We start from the raw sequence: 21,217 nt of genomic DNA on the forward strand, positions 1-21,217 counted from the left end.
CCAAACAAAGCCAGAGATCACTGTTGACCTGTTTAAAAAAGGACCGCGGAATAAAGATGGGGAGACATTGAAACACGAACAGGAATATTGGGAGGACCATCATCTTCACCGTCTGTACCCTCCCAGCTAATGACAACGGGAGCGCGTCCCATCTCCAAAAATCGTCCTTCTTTTGGTCTACTAGCCGGGCCAGATTTAATTTATGCAGCCGGTTCCATTCCCGTGCCACTTGAATGCCTAGGTACCTAAAGCTTTCCCCTACTAATCTAAACGGCAGATCCCCCAGTTGCCTCTCCTGTCCCCTCGCCTGGACCGCAAACATCTCACTTTTCCCCATATTTAGCTTATACCCTGAAAACCGGCCAAATTCGCCTAGAATGTTCATGATTTCTTTCATCCCCTCTAATGGATCCGATACATACAGAAGCAGGTCGTCTGCATAGAACGAGACTGTGCTCCACCCCCCTCACCCGGACCAGCCCCTTGAGGCTCTCAGTGCAATTGCCAATGGCTCTATTGCTCGCGTGAACAACAGTGGGAAGAGGGGGCATCCCTGTCTCGTCCCCCGGTGCAGTCTAAAATAGTCTGATGTTGTCCTATTCGTCCATACACTTGCTACAGGAGCCTCATGCACAGGAGTCTGACCTAGTTAATAAAGCCCCGCCCAAATCTGAACCTTCCCACATATAATCCCATTCTACCCGATCAAAAGCCTTTTCTGGATCCATTGCGAGCACTACCTTCACCTCCCTACCTTCCGGGGGCATCATGATCACATTTAACAGCCTTCTTACATTGGTCACCAACTCCTACCCTTAACAAACCCCGCCTGGTCCTCCCCAATAACGTCCGGAACACAATCCTCCAATCCTGGAGGACAAAATTTTGGCCAGCAGTTTGGTGTCCACATTCAACAGGGATATCGGCCTGTAGGACCCACACAGCTCCGGGTTCTTGTCCCTCTTCAGAATCAGTGGAATCGTGGCCTGTGACATCATCGGGGGCAGCACCCCTTTTCTCATTGAAAATCCTCATCAACACCGGCCCCAATATCCCAGAGAACCTTTTATAAAACTCCACTGGGTACCCATCCGGCCCCGGGACTTTACCCGCCTGCATGGCCTTCAGACCCTCCACCATCTCTTCCAACCCGATCGGGGCCCCAGCCCTTCTACTGTCCACCTTTGGGGAAATTCAGCCCCCCCAAGAAGTGCCTCATCACCTCCGGCCCCGTAGGGGGTTCCAACCTATAAAGCCTACTGTAGGTATCCCTAAACGACTTATTCGGCCCTGCTGAATCTCCAACCAGGTTCCCATCTCCGTCATTTACTTTCCCTATCTCCCTGGCTGCCTCCCTCTTTCTAAGCTGCTGTGCAAGCATTCTGCTGGCCTTCTCTCCATACTCATAGTTTGCCCCCCTCGCCTTTCTCAGCTGCTCCACCGCCCTCCCTGTGGTTAACAAGTCAAACACCGCCTGTAGCCTCCGCTGTTCCCTTAAAAGCCCTGCCTCTGGGCTCTCCGCATACCTCCTATCGATCTGTAGCATCTCCTTAACCAGTCGGTCCATCTCTGCCCAGTCCACTTCTCTCTATGGGCCCGTATCGAGATCAGCTCCCCTCTGATCACCGCCTTCAGTGCTTCCCAGACCATCGCTGCTGAAATTTCCCCCGTGACGTTGACCTGCCGGTAATTCTGAATACATTTCCTCAGTCGCTCGCACACCCCTTCGTCAGCTAAAAGTCCCATATCTAACCTCCGGTGCGGGCGCTGGTTGCCTTCATACAATACTTCAAACTCAATAAACCATTCCAAGACAAAGCAAAGAAGAGTTTTCCAGCAAAAAAAATCTGATACCGAGCCACATATTAGAACCGGGGGTGGGGGGGGGGGGGGTGGCCACTCGCTCCCCGGGCCTGTTTTCTTCCACACCGACCCCTGAACTCCCGCGCCATGTTGCGTCGGGGCCGGCGCAACTGCGCATGCGCAGATCCCGCTGCGCACAGTTCGCACCGGGCTGGGAGGCTGAACCGCTCCAGTGCCATGCTGGCCCCCCTGTAGGGGCCAGAATCGGTGCTCCCGGCGGCCCGTTCACGCTGTGGTGAAACGCAACGGCGTTTCCCACGGCGTGGACACTCTGCCGCCGAATGGGAGAATCCTGCCCTGCGAGTGCGAAGACAAACCTCTTTATTTTTTTCAACGGATTCAGTGAGATCTTAAATCAGCAGTGGAAGTCATTCTCAGAAATGTAGCATTGAGTAACAAAGCAAGTGAGATCATGAGGACCAAGCAAGTTTTGTCAAAGCATCATCTGAACTCGAAACGTTAGCTCTTTTCTCCCCCTACAGATGCTGCCAGACCTGCTGAGATTTTCCAGCATTTTCTCTTTTGGCCAAATCTCTATCTGTGGACCGTGGAGGTCGGCGTACCTATTTCAAGCTTATTTGATTTCTCTCACAGATGTTAACGAGTGCGCCAGCAACCCCTGCCAAAATGGAGCGATCTGCGTGGATGCCGTGAACCAATACACATGCTCCTGCTCGAACAGCTGGACGGGGCGCCACTGCCAGTATCCAGTGCAGACAGGTCTGTAACATCTGGGAGAGGTTCAATAACTGTCTGGATTTGGGGATGGTGAGAAGAGTATCTTGTTCTAGTGAAATTGAGGAAACAAACATTTCCGATTTCCTCAAGGGCATTGACATGGGAATGTGTTGCAAGGAATTTTTACAAAGGCACACTTTAAAAACAAAAAAATAGAATTGAAAAGCATTTTCTGAAGCAATTTCTGCACATGCTGTGGTTTTACTTTTTAAAACCATGTGGTATCTGTTTCAGAAGCTTCTCTTTGAAGTACAGTTATTATTGTGTGGAACGCACGCAAATTCCACTGGGGTAATATGATCATGTTCGGTGAATAATAGTTTTAACTTCCTTAAACACATAAACACAATATTGGGGAGCAGGATGAGAAGGCTGAATAGCTTTCTCGACAAGACGTCGCTTCGAGATTATCATCACACAAGTTTGCCTTTTCTTTGGGTAGGTAAGAATTAGACTCCAATTCTGGTGGCCATACATTCATTCCCAACACACTCCCAGGTGCTTAGGACCTGGGATTTATAGAATTGCATTGAAAGACTATTCTTAAGTGGCGCAGTGGTTAGCACTGCTGCCTCACGGCGCCGAGGTCCCAGGGTCGGTCCCGGCCCCGGGTCACTGATCGCGTGAAGTTTGCACATTCTCCCCGTGTTTGCGTGGGTTTCGCCCCCACAACCCAAACACAGCTAAACTCGGAAACTTAAATTAAACTAATTAATTGATTAGAGATGGCTGGTCAGGTGATGTGCTTGAGCTGCTTGATGTGGGAACTGGCAGATCCCATTGCGAGCTGCAGCGACCACATCTGCAATAAGTGTTGGCTGCTCGAAGAACTCCGGCTCAGAGTTGATGAGCTGGAGTCTGAGCTTCAAACACTGAGGCACATCCGGGAGGGGGAGACTTACCTGGACACTATGTTTCAGGAGGCAGTCACACCTGTCAGAGTAAGTAGTTTAAATCCTGCCAGTGGCCAGGGACAGCAGGGTGTGACTGCAAGTCAGGCAGGTAAAGGGAACCAGCAGTCAGGAACTCAGGAGCCTCAGACCTAAAGGTCGACCCTCACCCACTCTTCGCAAATCTCACCGCCGACTGAAAACAGGTTGCCACCAGAAGCAGGCGGTACAGCATCCAGGACAGGGCTTTTATCAGGTCCGAGGTCCAGCGACTCTTGCGGGAGGGAGTCATCGAGGCCAGCAATAGCCCCTGGAGAGCTCAGGTGGTGGTCGTCAAGACCGGTGAAAAGAACCGGATGGTTGTAAATTACAGTCAAACCATAAACCGATACACGCAACACGATGCGTACCCCCTTCCCCGGATTGCAGACATGGTCAATCAGATCGCACACTACTGGGTGTTCTCCACGGTGGATCTGATGTCTGTGTACCACCAGCTCCCAATCTGCCCGGAGGACCGCCACTACACGGCCTTTGAGGCCGACTGCCGCCTTTTCCATTTCCTCCAGGTCCCATTTGGCGTCACGAACGGGGTCTCGGTTTTCCAAAGAACGATGGACTGAATGGTGGACCAGTACGGGCTGCGGGCCACATTTCCGTACTTGGACAACGTCACCATCTGCAGCTATGACCAGCAGGACCACGATGCCAATCTCCACAGATTTCTCCAAACCACACAAACTTACAACAAGGAGAAATGCGTTTTCCGCACAACCAGACCAGCCATCCTCGGCGACGTCGTGGAAAACGGGGTTCTAGGACCCGACCCTGACCGTATGCACCCCTCCTGCAACTCCCCCTCCCCCACTGCCCCAAGGCCCTGAAAAGGTGCCTTGGGTTCTTTTCTTATTACGCCCAGTGGGTCCCCAACTATGCGGACAAAGCCCACCCACTAATCAAGGCCACCATCTTCCCACTGGCAGCTGAGGCCCGCCAGGCCTTCAGCTGCATCAAGGCGGACATTGCCAAAGCCATAATGCGCGCGGTGATCGAGTCCGTCCCCATCCAGGTGGAGAGCGACGCATCTGAGGTCGCTCTCGCCGCTACCATCAATCAAGCAGACAACCGGTAGCTTTTTTTCGCGGACCCTCACCTCCTCCGAAATTCGGAACTCTTCAGTCGAAAAGGAGGCCCAAGCCATCGTGGAAGCCGTAAGGCGCTGGAGGCACTACCTTGCTGGTAGCCTTCATGTTCGATAATACGCAGCGGGGCAAAATCAAGAACGATAAGATCTTGAGGTGGGGGATTGAACTCTCCACCTATAATTACGATATAGTATATCGTCCTGGGAAGTTCAACGAGCCTCCAGATGCCCTGTCCCGCGGCACATGCGCCACTGCGCAATGTGACCGACTACGGGCTATCCACGATGACCTCTGCCACCCGAGAGTCACCCGGCTTCTCCACTACATCAAGGCCCACAACCTGCCCTACTCCACTGAGGAGGTCAGAGCCATGACCAGGGACTGCCAAATCTGTGCGGAGTGTAAGCCGCACTTCTATTGACCGGATAAGGCCCACCAGGTAAAGGCATCCCGGCCCTTTGAGCGCCTCAGTGTTGATTTCAAAGGCCTCCTCCCCTCCAACAACCGCAATACATATTCCCTCAACATTATCGACGAGTTCTCCCGCTTCCCCTTTGCAATCCCTTGCCCCGACATGACCACGGCCATCGTCATTAAAGCCCTACATAGTGTCTTCACCCAGTTTGGTTTCCCCACTTATGTCCACAGTGACCGGGGCTCCTCGTTTATGAGCGACGAACTGCATCAGTGCCTGCTCGGTAAGGGCTTTGCCTCGAGCAGGTCTACCAGTTATAACCCCCGGGAAACGGGCAGGTGGAGAGGGAGAACGCGACGGTCTGGAAGACCGTCCTCCTGGCCCTACGGCCTAGGCATCTCCCAGTCTCCCACTGGCAGGAGGTCCTCCCCGATGCGCTCCACTCTATTAGGTCCCTACTTTGCACGGCCACAAACGAGACCCCCCATGACCGCCTATTTGTTTTCCCCAGGAAATCCACCTCCGGGGCATCGCTTCCATCCTGGCTGAAGACGCCGGGGCCCGTCCTGCTCCGCAAGCACATCAGGAGCCATAAGTCCGACCCCCTGGTCGAGAGGGTCCAGCTCCTACACTCCAACCCCCAGTACGCATACATCGAACACCCCGATGGCCAACAGGATACGGTCTTGCTCCGGGACCTGGCACCCGCAGATTCCACCACCACCGCCACCCCATCTTATCCCACCCAGCCTACCCCGATCAGCACCCCTGCCCCTATATGGCTCCCGCACCCCCTCCTGCCCTTCATTCCCCCTTCACCGATCCACAGGAATGAAGTTCCAGAAGAGACTCTCACGTAGTTCACATCTGTACCCGCACCGGCGCCCTCACTACCGATGCCAGCAGGATGAGTTCCACACATGGGCCAGCAACAATGCCAGAGCTTCGGCAATCACAGCGCACAATCCTTGCGCCAGACAGGCTGAACTTATGAACCCGTCACCCCCGTTGGACTTCATTTTCCCGTACCAGCCTCCCCGAACAGGCGCCGGAATGTGGCGACTAGGGGCTTTTCACAGTAACTTCATTGAAGCCTACTTGTGACAACAAGCGATTTTCATTTCATTTCATTTTTTTAACAGGGGGTGAATGTGGTGAATGCATTTCAGTCATAATCCACCATGTGTATCTGTGCTATGCTGTTGCCCTTGTGGGCTCCACCTATGGGCCATTGTATGGTATTATCCATAAGGTAACATGTTGGGGCCTGTATGGGCTCTGCCCATGGCTCCTCCCCTTGAAGGGAGGGATAAAGAGCAGTCGACTGTAGGCGGCTCTCAGTGTTAGATCAGTCACAGGCAGGCACTGTTCTAGTTGATTAAAGCCACAGTTTATTTCTACTCTTGTCTCTAGTAAATTGATGGTTGCATCACATTGCTGGCTTTTAGATATTAGACTGATGTCTGACTCCAACCGACAGTTCACATAAGTCGATAACATCTAATCATCAGGCACATAGCCAAGTAACACTGTTACAGTTTGAGCAGTGCCAGGTAGAATCCATTTGCTTTACAAAGCTAACATCTGGAATCTGCATTAACATAGGGGGGAAGACTTGCTTTTATAAAGTGCCTTTCCTGACATTGGGAATGCCCCCAAAATACTCTGTAGACACGCTTGAAGTATACTCACTGGTGTAAAGTAGGAAACACAGCAGCCAGAACTCACAACTAGCAGCAGTAAGATAATCTCTTCCAGTGACTTTGATGGATGGATAAATAGTGACCTTCTTTGAAGTAGCGTCACAAGACCTGAGGAGGCAGATAGGACCTCAGTTAATGTCTCCTACAAAATGAAAGCACCTCCCAGAGTGCAGCTCTCCCTCCGCACAGCATTGAAATGTCGGCCTAGGTTTGGTGCTCTGGTGTCTGGGGTGGGACTTGAATCCACAAAATTCCGAGGCAAAGGCACTGATCCATCCCACTGCGGTGCTTGACAATTTAGTCTGGCGGCAACTGATCTCCTTACCAAATTGGATTTGTTAGATGTGACGGTGTACCTTGGGTGTGTTTGCTACACTAAAGGTGCCGTATAAATGCAAGTTGTTGTTGAAATTCCCAGATGCAGAAGGATTAGATTTTACATCTCTTTTAATTATTGACCATCTCTCTCTCTTTGGTTTCCATGGAGGACAATTCTCTGGGTTCATAACGTGTTATCAACGCGCCCAAAAGTTGTGGGAAGAATTCCTGTTTCTCCCAGGTCCTTGAAACAAAATAATTAAAGTGGGCGACCAAGTCAGATGGGGAAATTACGAACCCATGTTCTCCATTGAGTGACACCATCCAAACAAAAACACAAAAATCAATCTAGAATAAATAGAAGTATGGGGTGGAGAACTTAACTCCCAATTGCAGATGCAGGCTTCTTGTAATCATTATGGTACCAAAATCAGAGAACTGCACAAACAACTTTTCTGGTATCTCACTTTCTCCCCCTCCGAAGCTCCCATTGCTGTAGAATGGAGTGCGTTAAGTGACCTGTCCTTTAGTCGGAAGCCCCGATGTGCAAAGGTTGACAGGACCCAACACTGCAGCTGTGATGCCGGGTTCCACATGAGTGGGAGCAGTGAGAACAGTGTGTGCCAAGGTAGGTGCGTGTGATGATCATAAAAATGCTCAAATTGTAAGAATGTTATCAAAAATCCAAACAAGCTTGATTTCTTTTGTAAGTTAAAACGGCTGTGCTGGAATCGTCTCCAACCCTGTATTTTATCCTTTTCCTGACAAAAATCCTAATTCCTACACTTGTCCGGCTCCAAACTCAGTTTCCCCATGGCCTCCTCGCTAATCTCCCCATTTCCTTGGTCTATCAATCACAGCTTATTCAGGAAATGAAATGAGGGGAAGTTGGTTAGCTCAGTTAGCTGGACGGCTGGTTTGTGATGCAGAGCGATGCCAGCAGCGTGGGTCCAATTCCTGTATTGGCTGAGGTTATTCATGAAGGCCTGCTTGACCTCTACCTCGCCTGAGGTGTGGTGACCCTCAGGTGGAATCACTCTCAAAATAAGAGAGCAGCCTATGGCAGCTTTCAGGGGTGGGATTCTCCGCCCCCCACCCCCCTCCCCCACCGGGTCGAAGAATCCCCGGGGGGGGGGGGAGCGGCGTGAATCCCGCCTCGCTGCTCCGACACCTGCTGCCGTATTCTCCGGCGCTGGTTTTCGGGTGGGGGCGGGGTTCACGCCGCAATTCTCCGGACCCCGATGGGCCAAGCCGCAGTCGGTTTTTGGTCAGTCCCGCCGGCGTGGATTAGACATGGTGGGGGGAGTGGGGGATACGGCCCCATGGGGGGGGACACACGGTGGCCTGGCCTGCGATCGGGGCCCACGATCTGGGGGCGGGCCTGTGCTGTGGGGGCACTCCTTCCTTCCGCGCCGGCCACTGTAGGGCTCCGCCATGGCCGGCGCAGAGAAGACACTCCCCTGCGCATGCGGCAGAATACGCCGGCCGGCCTGCGTATGCGTGAACTCACGCCGGCCCTTTGACGCTGGTTGGCTCAGCGCCAACCCCTCCGCCGCCGGCCTAACCCCCGGAAGTGCGGAGGATTCTGCAACTTCCGCTCGGCCATGTGCTGGAGTGGTTCCCGCCACTTTTTACGCCGGCATCGGGCCATCGCGGGGATTCGGGAGAATCCCGCTTCAGGAATCCATGACTTGCATCTTCCAAGTTCCATCACCCTGACTTTTCAAACTCCACTGGCTCTCCCTACCACGAGTGCGATAATCTCAAGATCCTCATCCTGCCTTCAAAAAACATCTCCGCAATCTCCTCCAGTAACTCCCACCACATGGACTCTGCACCGACACTGGGTAAATCTTGGTTTCCCACTCTGTACGTTCCATCATTGGCATCTCTGTCAGCAACCAGGGACTGGACTTTCTGCAGCCCTGTGCCAAAATCGCATTTGTCGTGGGAGCGGAGAAACCATTTTTACGCAGGGATCGTGACCGGCGCCGCTCCCGTGGCTGGGGGGCCATTGACAGCGCCCCCCCCCCCCCCCCCGCCTAATTCCTCCATCTTGTTGCCTCCCTCTCTTTTCAAAAACCTTTCTTTTTTTGGACAACATCTCCTTTTTTTTCCCCCATAGTTTTTGCAGCATTTCCTGCTTGGTTTTTGCTGCTCTATTGCCACCTCGACTCTGAGATTCCTCTCCGTAGACCAGCAGAAGTGTTTTGGAAAGCAGGGTATTTTGCAAGTGCAGCAGGAGCCCAGAAGGAAAGGAGCTGTTTTTTTACTTGAATTAATTTCTGGGATATGAGCATTGATGGCAAGGTCGCTAGGCCATCGGGCAGCACGATGGCACAGTGGGTAACACTGTTACCTCACAGCGCCAGGGACCCGGGTTCAATTCCGACTTTGGGTGACTGCCTGTGTGAAGTTTGTACGTTTTCTCCGTGTCTGTGTGGGTTTCCTCCCACAATGCAAATTGTGCAGGTTAGGTTGATTGGCCATTCTAAATTGCCCTTAGCGTCCAATAAGGTTAGGTGGGATTATTGGATTACAGGGATAGGGTGGAGGTGTGGCATAAAGCAGGCTGCTCTTTCCAAGGAGCAATGCAGACTCGATGGGCTGAATGGCCTCCTTCTGCTCTGTAAATTCTATGATTATATGAATGCAAAAAGATGTGCAGGTTAGGTGGATTGGCCATATTCAATGCTCGGGGTTACGAGGATGGGGCAGAGTGTGGGCCTGGGTAGAGTGTTCTTTCGGAACGGGGGGGAGGGGGGGTGGGGGTCAGTGCAGGCTCAATTGTCTGAATGGCTTCCTTCTGCACTGCAGGAATTCTATGGATTAATTGCCCATCCTGAATTGACCTTGAGTAGGTGGTGGTGGCCATCTCCACAACCTGTATCTCAGAATTCTACACCAACCATGTAATAGGAAGGATGCGGCAGAATTGAAAAGCACTCTTCAATGTGTGTTAAAGTGGGTTGGTTAGGGGAATGCAGGATGTTCATGCGTGGGGAGCAGCAAGAGAGATGAGGGTAAGCAGAGACAAGGACATGCCACAGATGCTGCTGGGTTGATCCTGTGATTTAAAGAAAAGGATCCTTCATAAATACTATGCTGACGGCAAGCCACTTTCCTCATTGCTCAAGGTCTATCACAGCCAGAATCATGCAATTTGTGGCCATATTGTCCACCAGGCTGGCCTCTGTTCCCCCTTTTGACAGATCTCAAATATAACCAATTGGAAGCCTCCAATAATAATTGCTTATTGTCACAAATAGGCTTCAATGAAGTTACTGGGGAAAGCCCCTAGTCACCACATTCTGGCGCCTGTTCGGGTAAGCTGGTATGGGAATTGAACCCGCGCTGCTGGCATTGTTCTGCATTACAAGCCAGCTGTTTAGTCCACTGTGCTAAACCAGCCCCTAATAAATAAAGTAATATACCATCAATTCATTGCGAGACTATGAGAACGAGTGAACATAAGACTTTATTATCCAGGAACTTTCCTGCCAGTGTCTGCTGTACAAATGAGTGCCGCCCACAGGTGGCCGGTCTATATATCACCCTGGGGAGGGCGGAGCCAGTGGCGGAGTCCACTGGGGTTCCAGTACAGTACCTGGAAGTACATAGTATTATCATTTCTTGGTCATAGGTCACAGTACTATACAGACAGTTCATATTCAGGTGAATACATTCACCACATTGAGCCATTATGTATTTGTTACAATTGAAGATAATTTGCATCACTGAAGACAAGGAATGGATCAACTCAGGCCACCATCTGTGTATTGTCTGTACGCTGATGTAAAGTAGAAATGGCTGAAGCCCTGGAAAAAAGAAAGATTTAAAGGCCTTAGAGAGGGTGGAGGTGAGACATTTGGTATCAGGGACGGGACGTGGGGAGGCTTCAGTTACGTGGAGAGATTAGAGAAGCCGGTTCTTTTTAGAGCAGAAAAGGTGAGAGCGAGATTTGATAGAGGTGTTCAAAAATCATGGAGGGTTCTCATTATATTCATGAAGAATAAATGAGGAGAAACTGTTTCCAGCAGCAGAAGGGCTGGTCAGCCATTTTGGATCATTAGCAAGGGGATCGTTGTGAGATGGGAATTTATTTTACACAGCGAGTTGTGAGTGAAAGAGCACTGCTTGAAATGGTGGTGGAATCAGATTAAACCGCAGCTTTCAGAAGAGAATTGAATAAATACTCAATGCGAAACAAATGTGAAAGGGTCACGGAGAAACTGGACTAATTGAACAGCTCTTTCAATGAGCCGGCACACGTTACAATGGGTCGAATGTCTCTTCATGTGCTGTGCCGTTAAATGATGTTGCGATTCTGTAACTTCTGAGGCTGGGCACCTCATGAGGAATTTTCTTGGGGGCAGGAGATTGGGAAACGTCTGCCCAAGAGTCTGCAAGGTACAAGATCTTACCAACTGCCGACCTGTCCAGGTTTAATTTGTGAAGCATGCCCCGCAGGACCGCTCTCCGTGTATCCGTTGTACTGTGGGGTCAGTTGCATTCAGGAAATGTTTTCATTCTGCCACACAGATGTGGATGAGTGCGAGGTTTTCCAACTGGGCGGGTTCGCCAGACTCTGCATGCACACCTGTGTTAACATCCCCGGGTCCTACCGCTGTACCTGTCCTCCTGCGTACAAACTTCTCGATGATGGCAGGAGCTGTGACGGTAAGTCCCCCTATATGGTAACTCATTCTTGGGAAATAGATGTTACCAGCAAGGTAGGTCATTTATGGTCCAACCTTAGTTGCCCTTTGAGAAGGCAAAAGTGAAACCACCTTCTTAAACGCATACGGTGATGGTTAATTAGAGAGATTTGATTCAGCGCTGAGGAATAATAGAAGTTATTGGGCAGGAATTTTAGGATGGCAGGATTTCCCCTCCTGCCACCCCTGCCGATTATCATAGATTATCATAGAATTTACAGTGCAGAAGGAGGCCATTCGGCCCATCGAGTCTGCACCGGCTCTTGGAAAGAGCACCCGACCCAAGGTCAACACCTCCACCCTATCCCCATAACTCAGTAACCCCACCCAACACTAAGGACAATTTTGGACACTAAGGGCAATTTATCATGGCCAATCCACCTAACCTGCACATCTTTGGACTGTGGGAGGAAACCGGAGCACTTGGAGGAAACCCACGCACACACGGGGAGGATGTGCAGACTCCGCACAGACAGTGACCCAAGCCGGAATCGAACCTGGGACCCTGGAGCTGTGAAGCAATTGTGCTATCCACAATGCTACCGTGCTGCCCTACCCCGCAGTCACTTCATGCTCCAACAAGTGTTAACTAGCTAAAGTTAATTCAATTTCTCCCCTCGCTCAGGAGGAAGGCTCCCCTCCATGCCACCCAGAGGTCTGCTGGCCAGTCTGATTGGCCAGTAGTCCAGTCCCTGCAGCACCTGTAGACACAGTGGACAGGACTGGAATTGCAAGCAGTCCCCAGAGCCTAAGTCCCAGGAGCCCAGGTCCATGTGAGCATGTGATTTTCAGGGCAGGGTGAAGAGGTGAGACTCAGAAGACCCGGGCAGAGCGGAGTGAGGTATGTTGGTGGAGAGGCCAGGGGGAAAGGGAGGCTGTTGATGGAAGTGCCTTCCTACCCCCTTCCTTCCCAAGGCCTGTGGGTCAGGTCTACTACTTGGGCTGCCTCCTCTGCCCCTGAACTCCCTCTGCCAATGTGAGAAATGAAGCTGGGCGAGAAACGGCCCTTACAGGTCAATAGGTGGTCGCTGAAGGGCCTATGCCTTATCCATCCCAGCGTAAAGATGTGGAGAGGTGAATGTGGGTAGGAGCCAGGTAGGAAGGCTATCTGTAAAACTTTACTGACTATCCCCAACCCCACCTACAAACATACTGTCAGGGAGCATATAATTCTACCCCGTGTAACCCTGGGCAACAGAAGGCAAAGTTTAGGGTGCGATTCAGTGAACTCATTGCACCCAGTGTGGATCTGGGCACAACGTATGCATGAATCGTATGCATGATCTAAATCGGACTCCGTGCCGGACGTGAGATCTCGCACAAGTCACCCGACTCGTTCCGCCTGCTGTGATCGGGTTCTCGCCCTCACTGGGCAAGATCCAGATCTGAATATTTAAATAAGCATAATTGCCAGGGCACAAACGTAGACCAGTCATAATGGCCCCTGTCGGGTATCCCACGCCATTGGGGACAGGGCAGGGTGGCACCCTGGCACCACCCTGGCACCTGGGCATCTTGGCACTGCCAGTCTGGCACCCTGGCACTGTCACCCTGGCACCCTCTGGGACTACCAGGGCCAGGGTGCCCAGTTACCAGGGTGACACTGCCAGGGGTCGGGCCTGGGGACTTTAACTACAGTCCACTGAATCACACCCTCACCATGGCTCTTTTCAAATTGTTTTTGGGAATCCAAATAAAAGCAACAATATTCCACTTCAGACCAGTGATCCCGACAGTTTCCAGAGTTTAGGCTGAGCTCAGGAATAATCTGTACATAAATGTGCACCTGCGACAGAGTCAAGTGGGTTCAAAGCGCATCCCTAGGAGATGGGCTCCCTTCGGAATCATTGGCAAATGCCCTAGAAGATCTTTGCAGCCAAGGACTTCCAGGCTGGGCAAAAATAGCACATGTCACATGAAGAGGAAGGAGGTGATACCTCCAAAACAAGAGCAAAGTCTTTCTGAAATGTTGTTGCTTTGTTCGAACAGATTAATTAAGTAATATTGTGAAGTAGCAATGCTAAATTAGTGGACGAGATTCTCTGGCCTCCCCACCGCTTGTTTCTCGGCGCCTGGAGGCGGCAGGATCGCTGTCAATGGGATTTCCCATTGAACCCACCCCACCCTGCCAGGAAACCCACGGCGGGGATGCGTGATCAGCAGGAGCGGAAGTCCCCCCCCCCCCAGCTGTGAACAGCAGGGAGATCTCATCCAGTAACACTGCCTTAAAAAAAAATGTGAAAGGTTGTGTGGTGTGTTCAAAACATGTTCTCATGTTTTACTTGTTGTCTGCTTCTTCCAGATATAGATGAGTGTGCAACATTACAACACAACTGCACAAGAGTGGAGACTTGTATCAACACAGGAGGAGGATTTCAGTGTGTTAATCCACAGTGTCCAGAACCTTATGGAAATGTCAGCTATGTTAAAACATCACTATTGTAAGTAAAACTGTACCCGTACATGGATTAATCCATGTCAGCCTTGAATTGAAATCTGAAGGTTGGGGGTTCAAGTCCGCTCTGACAATTTAGGCGTAGAATCTGGACTGATACTTCAGCGTTGTCCTGTCACAGCTTCTGCTGGATGAGATGGTAAAGTAAGGGCTCCATTTTCCCTCATGAAATGAAATGAAATGAAAATCGCTTATTGTCACAAGTAGGCTCCAAATGAAGTTACTGTGTGTAGCGCACAAAGACTCACGAGAGACGAATAGAGATGAAGTCGACGAGGCTTTATTAAGCGTGACTTGTTCCCCGCAGTTCAGTAACAGGCTGGCCTGCGGGGGAGAACTCCTGGTTCTTATACTCTGCCTTCAGGGCGGAGCTAGAGGTCAACAGCCAACCAGGACCCGGGATCTGTCAGCCAATGACATCACGGCTTCACAGTCCCACATGACCCCTAATGCATACTACCACATTCACCCCTTGTTAAAAATGAACCCGGCGGGGTGGTGCTTCGCATGGTGGTAGGGGTTTACAAGGCTGGTCCTGGGAGGAAAACTTTTGCATGTCATCACAGTATGTACAGGGTTTTTTTTTTGTTTTGCACTATTTACAGTAGTCGTAAGGGGGAAAAGAAAAAAGTTCTCGTTAAAGTCCACAACATTGTAGTGTTACATCCATGCCACGAGTCGGTCGGGCGGTCTGGTCGTCCTTGTCGATCGCCTCGGCCCCGGTGGTGGTGCTTGTTCCCGTGTTGTCGTCTCCGGGAGCCTTACGGTTTCTGCTTCAGCTTCACTTCTGGTCGGACCTGGGAGGAGGACCGATCCTCCCGGGAAGGGGGCGGTGGCGGGGTGTGCCGGTGGCAGGGAGGGGGTGATTGGTGTCGGGGGGGGGTGCGTGTTGCCGGCGGGCGCCAGATCTCGCAGGGAGACCGTGTCCTGTCGGCCGTCGGGGTACTCCACGTAAGCGTACTGCGGGTTCGCGTGGAGGAGGTGAACCCTCTCGACCAACGGGTCCGACTTGTGCGCCCGCACATGTTTTCGGAGCAAGATGGGTCCTGGGGCCGCCAGCCAGGTCAGCAGCGATGTTCCAGAGGAGGACTTCCTGGGGAAGACCAGGAGGCGCTCATGAGGCGTTTGGTTAGTGCTAGTACACAGTAGCGACCGGATGGAGTGGAGAACGTCCGGGAGCCTTACGGTTTCTGCTTCAGCTTCACTTCTGGTCGGACCTGGGAGGAGGACCGATCCTCCTGGGAAGGGGGCGGTGGCGGGGTGCGCCGGTGGCAGGGAGGGGGTGATTGGTGTCGGGGGGGGGGGGGGTGTGCGTGTTGCCGGCGGGCGCCAGATCTCTCAGGGAGACAGTGTCCTGTCGGCTGTTGGGGTACTCCACGTAAGCAGTCCTGCGCGTTTCTGATGCTCCCCAACCCCCCCAGTGCCCTATGTACGACCCGCAAGCGCAGCAATTTTGGGTCCCGGCCACCGCTGTCCCCGGAGAACAAGGAGTCCTGCGCGTTTCAAACGCTCCCCAACCCCCCCAGCGCCCCATGTGCGACCCGCAGGCGCCGCCATTTTGGGTCCCGTCCACCACGAGGGGAGGAGGGGCGCCGCCATCATGGAACCCCCCAGCCCTGTGCGACGCATGGGGGCGGCCATTTTGTCCACCCCCGCCGCCATCTTGTGACCCCCCAGCCATGTGCGATGCATGGGGGTGGCCATTTTGTTCACCCCGCCGCCATCTTGGACGGCAACAACAGACCCCAGTGTCGACGGCTCCACGGGGTTCGAGGAAGACGCTCAAGCACTACGATCAAGTCTGGCCTCAATGACGCTGGACCAAGCACGGCCCCGGACATTCCGGCGCCTGTTCGGGGAGGCCGGTACGTGAATTGAACCGTGCTGCTGGCTTGCCTTGGTCTGCTTTCAAAGCCAGCTCTTTAGCCCTGTGCTAAACTAGCCCCACGGAACTATTCTGAGGAAGCTTATTGACCTTAAACGTTGAGTCCATTTGTATCCACTGATCTTCGGACCATTTCCAGTATTTGCTACTTTTACCTCCGATTTCCAGGAGCTGGAAATGCTCTTACACCAGTTTCTTAGTCAGATCAATGTAAAGGGACCAGTAGCAATCATCAAGCAAAATTGGTGGAGTCCTCTTCCAATGTCCCAGCCAACCTTCCATCATCACCCACAATCGTTAAACAGATAGCTTGGTGGCTTACCCCATGGCTGTTTGTGGGACCTTGCTGCACTCCAATTGGTTGCCTCATTTCCCTATATTACAACAGTAGAGATGGGCGGAAATTTCTCTGTTCCCACCAGCGGGATCTTCAAGTCAACGGTGACGCCCCCCCTCCCCACTCCCCCCGCCACGGTTTCCCCAAAAGTGGAAGTTGCAAACAATGAGAAATCTCATTGACAGCAGCAGGACTTGAAGGTCCCACCAGCCAATAGTGAGCCCACCACTGCTGCCACATAACAGGTGGAAAATCCTGCCTCCATTTCAAAAGAACTTAACCACTGGTGAAGGATTGCATGCCATCCAGAGACCACAATAGGTGTTTTGTAAATGTAAGCTCTTTCCATATATTTATATATAAAATAATTGCAGTTTATTATTAATAATAATTTTGGGCAGCACGGTAGCAGTGATTAGCACTGCGGCTCCACAGCGCCAGGTTCCCAGGTTCGATTCCCCGCTGGGTCACTGTCTGTGTGGAATTTGCACGTTCTCCCCGCGTCTGCGTGGGTTTCCTCCGGGTGCTCCAGTTTCCTCCCACAGTCCAAAGATGTGCCGATTAGGTGGATTGGCCATGATAAATTGCCCTTAGTGACCAAAAAGGATAGGAGGGGTCATTGGGTTACGGGGATAGGGTGGAAGTGAGGGCTTAAGTGGGTCGATGCAGACTCGATGGGCCGAGTGGCCTGCTCCTGCACTGTATGTTCTATGTTTATGTTCAATGCATCCATTCTATAGCTTGATAATCAGGCACATCAAGTGCTCAGTAAATTTATTCAGTAAAATCAAAATTCTAAACTAAATTTCCAGTGCATTATTCTCGGCGACGAGGGGCTTTTCACAGTAACTTCATTTGAAGGCTACTTGTGACAATAAGCGATTTTCATTTCATTTCATTTTCATATTACCCCTGAGTTTAGTTGGGTGGATTTAGATAATGGGTTTCTGCACCACTATGATTGGCGTCACCCTGGTAAGACACATGTATCAGGAATTGGGGACGGTTCCTGTAGTTTTCCCCCGAGCCGCACACCATCCTGTCTTGGAAATATATCATCATTCCATCACTGTCGCTGGGTCAAAATCCTAACAGCACTGCGGGTGTACCTACACCTCATGGGCTGCAGCGGTTCAAGAAGGCAGCTCACCACCACCTTCTCGAGGCCAATTAGGGATGGGCAATAAATGCTGGCTCAGTCAGCGACACCCAAATCTAGTGAAATAGTAAAAAGGACCTCTCAACCTTGACCTCACTGTTCTGATAAGGTGCCGAGCAGAGGCCAAGGCAAATGGTACCTGCCGAGCTGTGAATGTGAAGGGGTAGGAATCACACAAGGCCTTGGTCGCTAGACGAAGTGTGATCTTGCAAAGGCCTGGGAGAAGGTTCCCCACCCCACCCGGCCTCACTTTTGACAGCAGAATTTGGCTTACCCTCGAGAGCTATATGTGGAGGGAGATCATAGTCTTATTCTTAAAAAGTAAAATAAAAAACACACTTGTATTTATACCATCGATACATTTAAATAGACACAGAGAAAGAAATAGAAGGTTGTGCTGATAGACTGAGCACAAAAGGAGGTGTCGATAAATTGAGCCTAATGGTCAGTTTCTGCAATTCCATGTATTTTTTAAAAAAAGATCACAGTGTATCTTCTAATCTTCTTGTTTCCAGTCAATGTGAACGATACCCTTGCCCGATGAACAGCAAATCCTGCCATCATGCCGCAAAGACCATCTCCTTCCATTACCTGTCCTTGCCCTCAAAACTGAAGCCTCCAGTTGCCCTATTCCGCATGGCCACAGCTGCTGCTCCTGGAAGGCCTGGGCCCAACAGCCTGCGTTTCGGCATTGTGGGAGGAACCAACCAGGGGCAGTTTGTAGTCCAACGATCTGACAGGCAGACGGGTGAGCTCATTCTTGTTCAGCCCCTGAAAGGGCCTTGCACCGTAGAAGTGGATGTGGACATGTCGGAATACCTCGATCGCACTTTCCAGGCCAAGCATGTGTCAAAGGTCACACTTTTTGTCTCGGCCAATGGACTTTGAGGAAATATTCCGGGACCGCAGGTGTTTGGCTCGTGAGATTCATTTGAACTGTGACTTTTGTTGTGGGAGATAATGGCTGGAACTCTGCCGCTGTTGCGATTCCCTGTTCCCGCTGGCCGCGTATCCTGCCTGCGAGAGTAGTGAATCCCGCGGCCAGCGAACGGCACACCTCCAAGAAACACATGGCTGTTGGACCGGAGAATCCAGCCCAATTAGTTAGCAGCCAGAGACAACGATCAGAGTCTAAATGCCACAATGGAATGATCAGAACATGTTACCATGAACAATTTGGACTGAATTCTTTCCATTACCTGTTACTCTTCAATTGTATATTCAGTGTTGTGCTCTGATCAGCTAACTTCACCAAATTCTGTCATTGTAAGTAGTCCAAATCATTTAAAATGTGTGCAATTCTCCCTGATTATCATACGTTGCTCGTTTGCCATAGACCTGAATACATATGTCTCTGGTTTACCATGTTTCCTGTTCCCATCTACAAGTTTGCTGACGATATGACCATAGTGGGCCGGATCTCGAATAACGACGAGTCAGAATACAGGAGGGAGATAGAGAACCTAGTGGAGTGGTGCAGCGACAACAATCTCTTCTTCAATGCCAGCAAAACTAAAGAGCTGGTCATTGACTTCAGGAAGCAAAGTACTGTACACACCCCTGTCAGCATCAACAGGGCCGAGGTGGAGATGGTTAGCAGTTTCAAATTCCTAGGGGTACACATCTCCAAAAATCTATCCTGGTCCACCCACGTCGACGCTACCACCAAGAAAGCACAACAGCGCCTATACTTCCTCAAGAAACTAAGGAAATTCGGCATATCCACATTAACTCTTACCAACTTTTACAGTTGCACCATAGAAAGCATCCTATCTGGCTGCATCACAGCCTGGTATGGCAACTGCTCGGCCCAGGACCGCAAGAAACTTCAGAGAGTCGTGAACACAGCCCAGTCCATCACACGAACCTGCCTCCCATCCATTGACTCCATCTACACCTCCCACCGCCTGGGGAAAGCGGGCAGCATAATCAAAGACACTTCCCACCCGGCTTATTCACTCTTCCAACTTCTTCCATCGGGCAGGAGATACAGAAGTCTGAGAACACGCACGAACAGACTCAAAAACAGCTTCTTCCCTGCTTTTACCAGACTCCTAAATGATCCTCCTATGGACTGACCTCATTAACACTACACCCCTGTATGCTTCATCCGGTGCCGGTGTTTATGTAGTTACATTGTTACCTTGTGTTGCCCTATTATGTATTTTCTTTTCTTCCCTTTTCTTCCCATGTACTTAATAATCTGTTGAGCAGCTCGCAGAAAAATACTTTTCACTGTACCTCGGTACACGTGACAAATCCAATCCAACTATAGACATGGGGCTGGATGCTTCCGCTCCGCCCGCCGCAAGAACGCCGGGCAGACACGGCAGGAGAATCCCGCCCTCGTGTCTGCCATATATCCTATTCACCTTTAAGTGTCCTGCACCCGAGGAATCTATCAATCCATCAAGCAATTCGAATATATTCGGAAAGGAAATAAAGGCAGAGCAGAGCAAACAAACACTAAAGAAATCCAAACGCTGGCCTAATATTTACTCCTGTTCCATACAGACAGTTCCAGCAAGTTGACTTTACTTTAACCTTGGGCTGTTTGCTACAAAGAAGTTAATCTATTATTGTGTACTGTACAATACAATGCAGTGTTAATCTCCATCAGGCACTTAATAAAGCAGTGAGGTACAATGAGAAATATAATCACGACTTCCGAGCAAGATGTGTTCTTTGTTTAGATACAAAGAGAAAATGACCCATTGACCATCACTAAATTGCCTGACTTTATTAGAACAGTATAACAATATAATGATCTGATAGTTTTCTTACTATATTTTCAAGAGCTGCTAGCTAAAAGTTACTTATGGGATTATAGCTTTACACAGGAAGTTCTAAACAGGTTTCTTATAGAAGGTCTTTAATCCTGTGCAAGGCATTGTTTATTCCAATTATTTTTAATAAAAGTATTTCACACTACACTTGGGGTCGTGTCACACTGTTAGCTGCACAATAAACACTTCAGTAATATCTGTATTAAGTATACAGGCCAGAAATCTCTCCTAATCCGCCATTGTCGGAAAAGTGGGCAATGTTTTTTTAAAAATATTTTTTTAACATTTTATATCTAAAAATTTACACAACAAAACAAACTAATTAGTCAGCAATCCTCCCCTTAACGAAAAAAATAACCTGCCCCACTAACAGCTAACAGTGACCAATTCCTTAAAGTGCAATATGAACGGACTCCATCTATGATAGAACCCCTCACAGTGAACTTCACCTTCTCGAGGTACAGAAACTCCATCATGTCAGCTAGCTAGGCTGAGGCACTAGGTGGCGTCACCAGCCTCCAAAATCTGCCGCAGAACAATCAAAGGAGGCCATCCACCTCCGCAACCGTCCTTAACTCTGGTTGGTCCGAGACTCTGAATATAGTTACTAATGAACAAGGCTCTAACTCAACATTTGGGATTGCTGATATGGTGCATAAAAAATACCCTTAAAAACCCACCAATTTGGGACAGGACCAGAACATGTGCATGGTTCACAGGCCTCTCAGACGCCACTCTCACTTATCCTCAACTGCAAAAGATCGACTCATCCTGGCCTTGATGAGGTGGGCCCTAAACACCACCT

The 21,217-nt window shown here is 50.6% G+C and overlaps 1 protein-coding gene across 1 annotated transcript in view; it reads left to right on the plus strand.

Moving 5' to 3' along the window:
- Nucleotides 1–20,557, plus strand: part of fbln7 (fibulin 7) — an 89,944-nt gene extending 69,387 nt beyond the window's left edge. The window contains exons 4-8 of the mRNA XM_072500099.1: nt 2,458–2,583; nt 7,557–7,700; nt 11,615–11,752; nt 14,093–14,231; nt 18,142–20,557. Of these exons, the coding sequence (XP_072356200.1) occupies nt 2,458–2,583; nt 7,557–7,700; nt 11,615–11,752; nt 14,093–14,231; nt 18,142–18,514 (920 nt within the window). The 3' untranslated portion in view covers nt 18,515–20,557. The remainder of the gene's footprint in view (nt 1–2,457; nt 2,584–7,556; nt 7,701–11,614; nt 11,753–14,092; nt 14,232–18,141) is intronic.
- Nucleotides 20,558–21,217: the final 660 nt, after the last annotated feature.

Source organism: Scyliorhinus torazame, chromosome 4 (assembly GCF_047496885.1).
Source record: "Scyliorhinus torazame isolate Kashiwa2021f chromosome 4, sScyTor2.1, whole genome shotgun sequence".
Classification (NCBI taxonomy): domain Eukaryota; kingdom Metazoa; phylum Chordata; class Chondrichthyes; order Carcharhiniformes; family Scyliorhinidae; genus Scyliorhinus; species Scyliorhinus torazame.